Raw genomic sequence first — 12,844 nt, 5'->3', positions numbered from 1 at the left:
AAAGCCCATGTAATTTCCTCACCATTTCAGGAGCAACCACCCCTCCACCTCAACCCACTGTTTTTAAGTTCTTTGCATTCAAAAATCATCACAGGCATTCTGATTGGTTAAAATACCTAACAAACACACAAACTGAAACCCATATGCTGGGCTTTAAGTGAAGTTTCACTTGTACAGTATTTTGTCACCAATAACTAATGTCTGGCCACTCTTTCTTCAAACTTCTAAAACCATCTCAATAAAAGATAATAAACAAAGCTTCCAGTATACAATAACATTTCCTCCCAAAGCATATTTGAAAGTTCCATCAATCCATTTCCCTTTAGTACATATATGCACATACATATATATATAAAAGAGAGAAATTTGTAAATTCAAAATAAATTCAGAACCACACCAAGTTCTACTTTTACAATTCTTGCTACTTCAGAAACTCAGTTAAAATCATACTAAGAGTTTCACCTTAAGACATAAATCATTTTCAACAGTTAATTCAGGTGTTAGTCTGGTAACAAATAAATTTATATGTTTAAATTTTGGTTTTGTTCCACAACGTAAATGACCAAGAGAAGAACTTTCTACATATTACTGGTAAAGTAAATTATGTATTATCAAGCACAAGAACACACGTAGAGCTACTTACAACTGTCTCCTTCACAGGAGGTGGCTTGGTCTGCTGGCTGGGAATCAATACAAAGGTCAGAGTACCATGCATGTCGGCCTGAGAGGAAAAATACACTCTTCATATACAGTATCAAAATATGTTTTAATCTCAAGAATTTTAATAAATAATGTATTTTAGGAAATGCTTTAAAAATCCCCATAAAGGGTTGCTCCTAACAGCACATCATCTATCCCTTAATTGGTTTAAAATACATAGTACAGATACAGATGCAGTGATTTAGTCAGGCCAGAAAGCTGAATGTTGATACCCAGATTTTAAAAGCCTGGCATTCCAGTAACTATTTCTATTTGAAATGGTGAAGCTGCAATTCTGTCAAGCAAAGACTTAGGAGAAATGAATAACTATATTCTCTTGTTCTGTTAAAAAATACCAACAAGTGGATCTACACCAGTAAGAAAAAATACATTAAAAAATACTATTTTTCTAGAACTGTTTAAATGGAACAGTATAATCAAATCTAAACATTTCTACTACGAATTTATGCTGTTAGCATTATTAAAGAATGCAAAACACTGTTTAAAAATTTAACTAATATACTCAAATCCTGCACATGTAAAGTACTTGACATCAACATTGTAGTCACCCTTGCAAATGCATGTATCTCAAAAAACTCACACCTAAGGCTTAAAAAAAGTAAACATAACTGAACATAACATGATGAGGCTGCAGGAAAGGAAAATCCACTATTTTCAGTCAGCATGCATAGTTCCACGAGGAATGTATATAATCTCACAGTGATCATGTGAATAGTCTAAAGTCACATGCAGTTTATTATCATTTGACTAGCAAGTAATAAGGCAAAACTAAGGAGGTAAGTAATTTCTTTCTCCAGGGCTTAAGTATTCTGGGGGATCTGAAGTATTTTTAAACTTTATTTCCACATTAAAAAATACAAGTGACAATATACAAAGAATTAAAAGTATTATTTTTAATTAATTGTATTAAAATATATTTAAATAAATATGAACATAAGGTTATGTTGTGTGTTTGGGGTTTTTTAATTTTTTTTTTTTTTTTTATTTCAGTTAGTAATTTTTTCTTATGCTAATGTATTGTGGCTTGAAATCTTTCATTCTTTAACCCTAGGTTGCAGGAACTGCTCAGGAGCAGAATAAGCTCTCTGCAGAGAACTAAACTGCCAGAGTTGAATTACCTATTAATCACCTACAAAACACTATTTTCAGAAATATAGGACTTAGCTAAATACGGTTTGAAAAAAAACCCAACAGATGGAAACTGAGACAATTACAGAATACAAAGGATCTCAGTTATCTCTGATCCAAAAAACATATGGACATTGAAGGCTTTTAAAAGAACTGTAAGAATCTTTCTCAACAGCTTAAAAATTAAGAACAATATAACAAAAACCCCCAAACCCCACACATTTCTTCCTCTGCTTCCTTCCACTTGACCTCACTACATGAATTAGTTGAAAAATTGTATCAGCAAATTTCAGAAAAAAGTCCAACTGAAGATGAAAATTTTCCATTAAAAACTAGAGTCTTAGTGTACCATAAGACAACTTCATCTATGGATATTGCTGTCTATTCTTCCTACAATGACACAACTTCCAGCAGAACCCAGGTCTTTTCCTAATTCTGATATGTCTATAGAACATAAATCTGCTAAGTAATTTGAAGATTTACTAAATATATTTTTCCTCTCTTTTTTTCCTCAAAGAACTCTATTAAATAAGTGCTTGTTCATATTTCAAATGTTTTGTGCCAAAGTTATAAATTAACTTCAAAAAGAATTGTCATTTGCATCTGTTTTCATTTGGACAGAATGGTCTTGCCTGCTGCCAATTGGACAACAGATTCATAGTCAAGTTCCAGCTGTCCCATCTTGGACACTGATCCATAGTAGGTGCCAGAGAAAAGAATAAAACAAGTGCAACCGGGCAACAGAAAATACTGGTAATTGCCAGCTTTTGGCATTCTGTCTCACAGGGCCTTTTTGAAAGCAAGTACCTCTGCATTCAGTAATTCCTGACGGATTTCTTGCCTGCGGCTTTGCCCAGTTGCTTTTGAAGTGAAGTATAATCTTGTCATGAATGGTGTGGTAAACAGAACAACGTTTATGTTAGCAAACTGCTAGACAAAAGGGCTTTTATCAGGAGGGAAAGAGTAAGAAGTCTAGTCTTGTAAAGGTCCCATGTGACACAATTTGTGGTAGGTTAAGTCTGGGCTTGCAACTTAAGGCCTTATCAGCTCCTAACGCATTCCCGCTTTTCAGCAGGATGCGCAGAGAACTGGAAGACCAAATGCAAGAAAAACCCTCATGGATCAAGATAAAGACACTTTAATAAGTGAAGGGGAAAAACTCCAACCCAACTAATGATGCAAAAGCAGTCACTCACCACCCAGTTTTTACTGCTCAGCATGATGTAATGTGGCAAGATACATCACTGTGGTCATTTTGGGTCAGATGTTCCAGTGTGTCCCCTCCCAACTTCATGCTCACCCCAGCCTACTTGCAGGCAGGGCATAGAGTGAGAAACAGAGAAGGCCTTGACACTGTGTAAGCATTGTCCAGCCAAACACTAAAACACTGGTGCTTATCAACACTGTTTCAGCCTAAAACACAGTATCATACAAGCTGCTATGACAAAAATTACCTCCATCCCAACCACACAGTACCACAATCGCACAGCCACACATTTATTAACTGTGGACTCAACCAGAGACAAAGATGAAAAGTCGCAGCTTCTCAGAGTTAAACAAAGCTTTTCTTAGAAATCATTAGAAGTAAGCCTAAAGATAATAGCTTGGTTCTTCCACATTTGTGGGCTTCATTTTTGCAGATAATTGCCATTATCAATATCATCTTATGCATCAGAAAGAAAACTTGAAATGGCCCTTTACATATACACACCAACTACTAGAATGACAGTATTTTTTAAGCTAAATATGAGTAAAATGACAAGCAGAGTGAATAGGTATTAGACTTATGAAATGAGTATTTGTTGCAGAGAAAACAAGAAGCGTTTCAACTTACCAACAAGTCAAAAACTTCATTGACATCTTTTCCACGAATCTCAATGCCATTGATCTCCAGAACTTCATCCCCTTCATGTAACAGCCCACTCTTCTCTGCAGCACCTCCTTTCACTATTCGACTAATGATAACAGAATCCATTTCATTGCGAACAGTAGCGCCCTGTGTAGTAGCAACAAATTCTGAATTTATTATATATACGAAACTCAAAGCCATCTATTGTATATATTCCAAGACAGTGAAGGAACTATGCTGAAAAAGAATGCAAGTAAACAGCTCAGATGCATACATCCAATGCTCCAATTCAAAAACATACTGCTTAACTCCTTCAAGCTACACTAAAGACTGAAGAATTTAATTGCTCCACACCGTAGGATTATTTTTTTTAGAAACGTAGTCCTAAGGAAACATTAATTTGAAAGATGCAAATAGAAGATGATATCACTAAAAAAAACACCAAACCAAAACCAGAAACCAACCAACCATAAAGATTCACACCCAGTTGGCACAAGGCTCTATGCTCCCCTTCAGCCAAGCTTGGAATACTGACTCTTGTCAAGGAGATCTGTCCAAATCCAAGCCGACAGAAGTTGAACAGATTTTACATGTTCATATGGCTACTGCTAAATTGAAGTTAAACACAGGTTTACTGTCTGTGACTGTTTCTCATTTTGGAGGGAAGAAGGAAGAGTGTTTACAAGTTAAACATTACCTTCATATTCAAATTCCAGAAGTTTCACTGCAATCTGAAAAGGACAAAAAAGCTTACTTCCTTTCCACATAACTTGGTGAGTACCAGTACTTACCAATGGAATATCCCGAGCTTTCTCAATGCGAACTATTTTAACCGTCTCCCCTCCGTACACGCCAACATTCTCATAAATTTTTTCATCTGTCATAGGCTCTGGTTGCATTTCTTGTTCTGCAACTTTATCATGAGCCAGTAGAAGTGCCTGGTGTTAAACAAAATCAACTCAATTACAGAAAATGTCACAATTGTATACAAAATAGTAGAGTTCAATGAAATTCAGCATTTTCAAAAGTCTCTGCAGGTTAAGGAATCCTGCAAACTGACTCAAGCAATAAAAAAAATTTATCACAGCCATGTAGCACCTACTGCTTTTCAAAATTTTCCTTTCAAATTAGAAAATAATAAAAAGCAATTTTGAACACAACTGTGACTGTACTTCTAGCTTCTCTGTATTAAAAAAACCCAGACACTAATTTACTATGTATGTGACTGCACATTCAGACATAACCAGTTTTACATTACCACCCCAGGACAAAATTCCCTTTATGTATCCTATGGTAAGCATGGAATAGTTGTCAAAGGGAAAAACATAGATAAGCAAAGCAGCTCATGTGTTGCCCTGTTGCTACTGATCAACTGCTACATTGTTTATGTGCAAACTACCCTTCAAACTTGTAGACTGTAGCAAGGGTTAAATATAATAATAAACTACACTTGATTAGAAATTTTCATTGGTTTCTGGAAACTGGAAACTTGTCCTAAAAAAATGAGGGTTGAGACATAAAATCCATCCTTGCCCAGTCAACCCAAGACAATATAACTTATTTTTTTGCAAATGAAAACAGCACCAAGAAATACATCCATTAGATTAGAAGTTTCATTTTGTTTTACCTGCATGTGAGGGGCATTCAGCAAAGCATTAAGCTCTTGTCCATCCTTATGGTGGCTGGGTTTCAAAACACACTGTACCTAAAAAGAAATCAAGTAGTAAAACTCTTAATCTACCCAGTAATTTATCAACCCTCCCTTTTCTACTCAAGCACAACCCACTACTTGCCATTACTCATTTTACTGAAAATAAAGTACATCCATGTAGTTACACTGGCTGCGGATTGAACTTAATCTGGTACACATCAGGAAAACATGCAATGACACCACAGGACTAATCCAGCACATCTTGCCTCAGTAATTATCTACCAAATCTAAGATGGTACCCAGTATATCACACAGATTTCTCAATACCAGAGACTGGCAATGAGCTCAGGTATCACAAAAATGCACAGAAAAACAATTAAACTCTAGAAAGTTAGTGGACGTTAATGATTTCATGTTAGTGAAATCAATCACAATGTGTTATGTGAATATGCTGGGCTTTTAAACTGGAGAAATTTCTTAACATGACAAGCCTTTCTCTTCCTTAAAAGCAGACTATAATATCCTTGTTACGCAAACTATTTCCACCAACATCTAGGACAAAGATTCTGAGGCAGGTTTGGCAATGAGCTCATGTCTCAGGAGGTGTACAAATTAAAACTTCAAGAAGTCCCTCCCTGAAAACCTGGTTTCCTTGGCTGGTTCCAAAAACCTTAACAGAAGGCCAGGTTTTTCTCAAGCAGCTTCAGTTGCCAAAATAAGTTTTCCTTCTCATACAGTTACAAAACAAGCCTTGCCATCATCTCTTGCAAATACTGGTGTGCTCATAGACAAAGCAGAAGCAGGGAAGTCCTCCTTATGTAAAAGTGAGGCTGAAGAAGATACTTTCCATAGCCATTATCCTCTGGCTTAATCTGACCAAAGGCACACAAGTCCAACAGCACAAATGAATACAGACACATCAAGAGCAGATTACACATATCAGAGTGGTAGCTTTCAGAGAGATAGAAAACACTCTTTTTCAAAAGCTTTTTACTCCTAGAGATGGCATCAGAGAATCAAGAAACTAAAAGTTTCAAAGGGAAAATAATTAAGCATTTTGTATGATCTAACATTCAAGGGAAAGCCTCTATCCTAGGAGCAATTGTCTACAGAAATGTGAACAACTCTCTTGGATGCAACTAGATGGTAGAACTGAAAAAAGTCAAGATAATTTTAAATTCTAGCAGAAGCCTCTAAATGAATTGTTTCCATGGAGCAGGATCCTCACGCTGCCAACCAAACACTGCCACATGGAACAAGTTTCCGTGCTTAGCAATAAACCTGGCATAAGCTCCAAATGCCTTCCTTCTGACATCCCTAGAGCATATCTCATGGTGAACGTAGTATACCTTAGAATAGCCAAACAGATTTAAGAAGACAGATTTAAATAACTTAAGTGATTTCTTTAAAATTATAGAGAACAGGAAGAAGTCAGTTTCACAGAGGTCTGACTTCAGTCATACCTCTGAATTAGCCAGGAAGCTATTATGCCTGGCTTAGAGTGAATTTTAGAGTGTCATATAGCAGACAGAGCACTGTAAAGGACATATTTCACTAACAAGTTCTCCTGTGTAAAGAGAAAAGATTCTTCTATAAAAAGACTTTCTCATAGAGGCTTATTTAAGGTCTCTAACTTTCAAGGGACTTCGAATTCCTTTATTGAAGAAGACACAAGAAGCTTTAAAGCCTTATTTATCCATTTCCATATTATTTATGACCTTTTCACAGGAAAACCTACTCAAAAAGCAACTTGGAAGTCCTGTAAGCAAGACAACCTTCCGAATGCACAGTCAGAGGCTGGGGATTTGGCAGTGGAAAAGAAAGCAACCTGGTCCAACCAGTTATTCTGTGTGTGGTGAACATCCTTTATTCAAGTTGAATTTCGGCTTTGAATAATTTGATTATTCAAAACTTCAATAGCTCCTCCCTGCTTTGAGAGAAAGATACATCTCTTGTTTGTTTATTTAATGAAGCACTAGGAAAGCTTCAGGCTGCCAAATACACCACCTATTACACCAGTATTGCTGCATGTCAGAGTCCTTTGTAACTCATGGTAATGAATCCCACAGCTTTATCAGACTAAGAAATTTGAAGTAGCCTGTCATTCCATAAGTGAAACACTACATAAAGCACAGGCAATCCACGCTGACTATGTGGCCATAATTGTATTTTCTTAACTCTTCGGACTAGTTTTTATTGTTAATTAAGTTAACTTTAGTTCAAGCTGCCCTCCAAAAGCTATTAATATGGTTTCATTATACACACACCACAGTTGGGAGGCATGTATGGTGGAGGCATGTGCTGGAGTGATATTAAACATTCAGAATTTAACTGCACCTGCAAAATCCTGTTGTTGTTTACTGTCAGGTGAGAAGGACTGTCAGATGGAATATACAAACACATTCTAGTGCACTTACACCAGAAGTTTCAAGCTTCCAGTGCATCCCCTCAAAACTACTGATCTGGTTTATTTGCCTGAATTTGCAGAAGCAACAGTAACATATCCAAAGCATTTAGAAAAATAGCCTATATAACTTGAACCTATTAAGTACATTTAATAGCAAGAACATCTTAAAGGTATTTGGTATGAGCTGTTACAGGCCAAAAATTATCAACTGTGTTGAATGCTGCATCAAATATTCTTACAAGGTCAAGTTTCAGACCATGTTCCCATAATCCTTGCCCCCATCTTGGTCAAGTTTAAATGGATTTAAAGTCAATTTAATTACACTTGATGTTTACTGGCTATTTTTATTTAAGACTTCGAGTTCACCACATTACATGAAGAAAAGCTTTCTCAAATTCCTTAAGCTCAAGTGCTTCATTCCACCTATTTAATTCAATTAAAGTTTCTTAAAAAAAATAATCTTGAGCTGTTTCTGTCTGGTTATCAGAATTGGTAGGAAAAGTTAACTGTACAGGTATACTACTAATTTTAAGTATTTTCTAAAGAGGACTAGAAAATTAAAAAAAAAAGTGCGCTTCTATAACTAATATTACTTTTTTTTTTTTTAAACGAGGATGTTTCATGTTGCCTTCTGAAACTGTGTTGCAAACTGTCTTTGCCTGTTGGAGCTCTTCTCCTCCACAGCATATGGCCTCAAACGAAATATGTCTGTAGCTTTAAATTAGGGCACACACTCCAAAACAGTTTCAGAGTTATACACTGTCACTGATGACCTGTGCACTGAAATATGCACACTAGCACTACCTGCCACTTAAAATTAATGTCATGCACGTATCTGCTATTTTTCTTCCTTGTAATGTCTTGTGGTTTTATCATGAAGATGTTATCAGTATCTTAAATCCAGGCTTCTGCAAATGTCTTTTCAAAAACACTCTGAAGTAAATGAACTGCTTTCTGGGGGAGCTTCCCATGCCTATGCTTAGGGATGGTAAAAGCAAAAGACAACTAAAAATCAGAGTACAAGAAAAAACTTCAGCATGCAAGATAAGACACACTGTCAGGGTTAAAAAAACCCACACCAACAACAAACCCCAACAAAACAAAACAAAACCACCACCAACTTTTTCTAAAGCAGAAATAATTTCCTCCCATACTGCTACCATAACAAATACAGAAGCCTTTCCAAAATGAATAAAAGATCTGAAAGGCAAACATAAGATCTTCTATTCAGACAAGACAAGGAAATACAGAATGATGTGAATGAAGGCCTCAAGGTGTTCCTCCTCTCGAGACTCTTCTGTCAGACACAGAAATATCTGACCTGAATTTCTAGCTCTATCATTTTAGGATGTTATTTAACATATTGCAAAATACAAGTCACTTAAATACATGAGAAGCTGAATCACTAGGAAACGAGATAACATCTAAAAATGGGCACAGACATATGCAAAATATTGACTTTTCAGGAATTTCAAGGCTGGACAAGACAGGGATGGGAGATGAAGAATCAAAATGAGTGCAGTGATATGTTTGCCTTTTATGTAATAGTCTTGCAGGTGATGATCAAATTGTGTTGGTTTAAAAACTTTGGATTAATGAAATATTTTCTTTTTGCTTAACCTTCTTCATGGACTGGTAAGAGACACAAAACTGGCTTTGCACCACCTTCTGATTTTAGGATTTACCAAATCACCTGAAAAAAAGAGAAGAATATGTTGGGAAGGTAAGGGGCAGTGAAAATTGGGGAGGAATGTGAAATTTTGAAAACAAATCTAGAATTTTCCTAGGTGTATTTTCTTCTTGGAAACTTCTATTAAGTAGCAAATGAAAGGACACCATATTCACAAATGGGAAAAACCAGCTTTCTTAAGAGTTAAATCTTTCCTAAAAGTTAACCCTTAAGAGTTAAATCTGTAATTACAAAAGGAAATTTAAAAAAACCCTGGCTTGTCTTGAATGCAATCCCAAACTAGGCCCAAGTATAGCGGATGCTTGGGGAAGTAGATTACAAACAGAAGTTAACTGAAAAGGTTCCTTCAGACTTACAGACTCTGAAGCAGCCTAGTGAGGATTCTGAAGCAGCCTACAGGCTGATGAACAAGATGAGGGAAGCTCATACGTAAAATATTCCCAACCTGGTTTTGGTACACTCTTACTGACAAAGCTAAATTCCTAAGCTGCAATTTAATCAGCACGTGCACCTTTAGACAGCATTTAAATGATGCCCCTCAAGAATCAGTAATTTTTTGTGTGAAAGAACTTCAAGCTTGCTATAATAGTGTTGACTTACAAGGTTAAAGTCCAGAAAAAGGAAGGAGAGTGGAAAAATCTGTTGAAAAAAATTGCCTCAGGCAAAAAGAAAACCAGATACTAAAACAAACAAAACCAAAGCCACCCACCAACACCCACAACCTGCTGCCATACTGAAACAACCCAGCCAATATACTTGAGTCAGTTTGGCTCACTGGGTGCCAAATGTTGGAGCCTGTATCCAGCCTTTAGATCTGGTTTTGCTGAACTGCAGTGCTAGACTTGCACTGATACTGGTATTTAAGCTACCTAGTTCAAAGTTAACAAACATATATTCATCTAAGATGTAGCCACACTTCACTGCAATATATACATGAACCAGGAAAAGTGTGACAAAAGTTACTGAGCAACCCTCAGAATATTTTAACAATTTCTAAAAAACAACAAATCTTATAAAAGAGTTGTCAGCTGTCAGACAAAAATTGGATGTAATCTGACCATCACAGCAGTAATTAAAACACTGAAATTAAGTATTAAGAGATCTGTTGCTCACTTTAAAGCAGAATGCTTGTTTCCAGTGTGGTTGTATTTTCAGAGATGCTTCCCAACCTAAGAACCATGGTTTAATTCAGAGGAAAGTCACAGTAAGAGAGAACTGTAACTCAATCCCTGAATGCTTGAAAGAATATCGATGGTAAGAGTTAAGATTTTCACAGCTGCTCCTTTTTCCTATGTCTAAACATAGTACCTTCTCTGTTACATATCTATCCATGCTAAAAATGGAGTCCCTATCCCCAGAATATTTTTCTGGTTACTGTTTGGAAATCTGGAAAAACCGGATGTAGCAATCAGTGACTATTATAATTCCTTTCATATTCAACATTCAGTAACTCAGACAAGCTTGACGAGTACATATTTCAACAGCAGCCATGATTACAGGTTTCACATATATCACAGGGGTGCATACTGTACATACCTCTTGTGCTAGTTCGTGTGCATTGGAGATGAGAGGGTATGGAGGGCTGGCTTTGTTCATGTGCACAGTAACAGCATTGTGTATCTTAAATGCATTCTGAAAATCGCTATTTTGGACAAGCTGTAAAATGAGTGAGATGTCCTCTTGGCTCTGAGGGTCTACCAAAACGTGCTGGATATGCTTAAGAGAAGTTAACAGTTCTTCCACTTCTAGGTAAGAAATAACAAAATACAAATAGGATACGAGTTAACAAGATAAATAATTAAGCAATGTTTACATTAAGATTTATACTGCTGTTCAGTTTTTAAATCAGTAATGACGTATGCAAGTTTCTTAGTTATCCATATTCACTCTAATATTTGGTAGCAGAATATAACTGAATTAAAAAAGTAGGAAAAAAAAAAAACCCAAACAAAAAAACCCTCAAGTCAGTAAGAAAAGAGAGAGAAAAGCTGATACACTGCTCAGATTTAAATTCCTATTGCAGGAGCAGTTCTTCTGCAAAAGAAGTTGCTTATATGTGAAAGATCCCATAACTGCAGCTCATATGTAGCTAAACGTGAAAGAGGGAGTACATTGCAATATGAAAATAACCACTTTGCTAAGCTAATCTTGATGCACTGAATATTCACTGATACTTTGATCCACCTTTCCATTTGCAGCTGCCATATATGGCAGATATGTATGTATCTCAATCAAATACTGCCTACTTATAAAATGTGTGTTTGATAAGTTAACTATGCTCAATTTATAAACATAAAATTATGTTGTCTTAGCATATTAAAATAAAAACAATGAAAAAATATCATGTATGAACATCTATGAGTTTTGAAAGTTATCTACACCAGAAGAAGTCCACATCTTTTACCTGCGAGAGTATGGGTTCTGCTGGGACAATAAAATATTATAACATTTTAATATGTTAAATTTTAATAACCAGTTTCTATATGTTTGTAAATACATGCACTACAGCCTTGAATTTCAAGAACTGATCTGATGCTTTACAGGTGCTTTCCAAAGGCTTTTATATTTTTTCAAACCAATCCAAACTTTTGCAAAGTGTGTCACTTCTCAATATTAAGTACTTCAGAAACTACCTAACACAAGGAGTATGAATCAAACCCAGGTGAAAAATCCTCAAGCAGACCAAAAGACCAGTGGATGTTCTGAGTCTGAAATAATACACATGCTTTCACACATTATCTGAAAAAAACCTGCTCAGCCACAAGAGGTTGGTCAGCTATCTTGTATTTTAATAAATGCAAGTATGTTTAACTTTTGAATCCCGGTGTTTTCAAAAAAAGAAAAACAAAGAAAATCCCAAATTTTGACCTCAGTATCAACTGAGAGTTTTAATCTCCCTTACTGATATCAAAATATCACCTTCGAGAATGATTTAAGTTTTAGCAACCCTCATTTATTCATTATGAGCTAACAAAATTAGGAACGCTATCAAGATATCAGCTAAGTTGGTTTTTACATGAAAAAATCACAGTAGATTCTGTTAACTCACATGAATACTTCTGTTAAGAAGTTTCCCTCACATATTTTTAACCTCAAATTCATCAGTCCACTGAACACAAGCCTAGACTCAAAACTGTTGAGAACAAGATAAAAAATGGTTGATAAATGGGCACATGAAAACCACACGGCCTAATAAAATATGCACTTCAAACAAGTTCAATGGTTTTAATTTCCAACAAACCATGCCTACATATCTGTTGCCAATTCTGAGTTTGCAAGTTAGTCTTCTGTATTATAAAGGGAAACAAACAAGCCAGAGCTACTACTCTTTACTGTCTGCAGGACAACAATAAAAAAGTAATAAAAACCCCTCCAAAGCCATTTCACATACGCTAAAAA

The 12,844-nt window shown here is 35.9% G+C and overlaps 1 protein-coding gene across 1 annotated transcript in view; it reads right to left on the bottom strand.

Moving 5' to 3' along the window:
- The window catches only part of MPP5 (membrane palmitoylated protein 5), a 56,352-nt gene that overhangs the window by 9,946 nt on the left and 33,562 nt on the right, over window positions 1-12,844 (bottom strand). The window contains exons 3-7 of the mRNA XM_027894034.1: window positions 10,982-11,190; window positions 5,325-5,402; window positions 4,489-4,635; window positions 3,683-3,844; window positions 644-721 (exon numbers count right to left, since the gene is read on the bottom strand). Of these exons, the coding sequence (XP_027749835.1) occupies window positions 644-721; window positions 3,683-3,844; window positions 4,489-4,635; window positions 5,325-5,402; window positions 10,982-11,190 (674 nt within the window). The remainder of the gene's footprint in view (window positions 1-643; window positions 722-3,682; window positions 3,845-4,488; window positions 4,636-5,324; window positions 5,403-10,981; window positions 11,191-12,844) is intronic.

This window comes from Empidonax traillii, unplaced genomic scaffold (genome assembly GCF_003031625.1).
Source record: "Empidonax traillii isolate 1590-97213 ecotype Southwest subspecies unplaced genomic scaffold, ASM303162v1 scaffold415:size763157, whole genome shotgun sequence".
NCBI lineage: Eukaryota > Metazoa > Chordata > Aves > Passeriformes > Tyrannidae > Empidonax > Empidonax traillii.
Note: the sequence above shows the minus strand (reverse complement) of the source record. Positions and strands in the feature narration are given on the sequence as shown.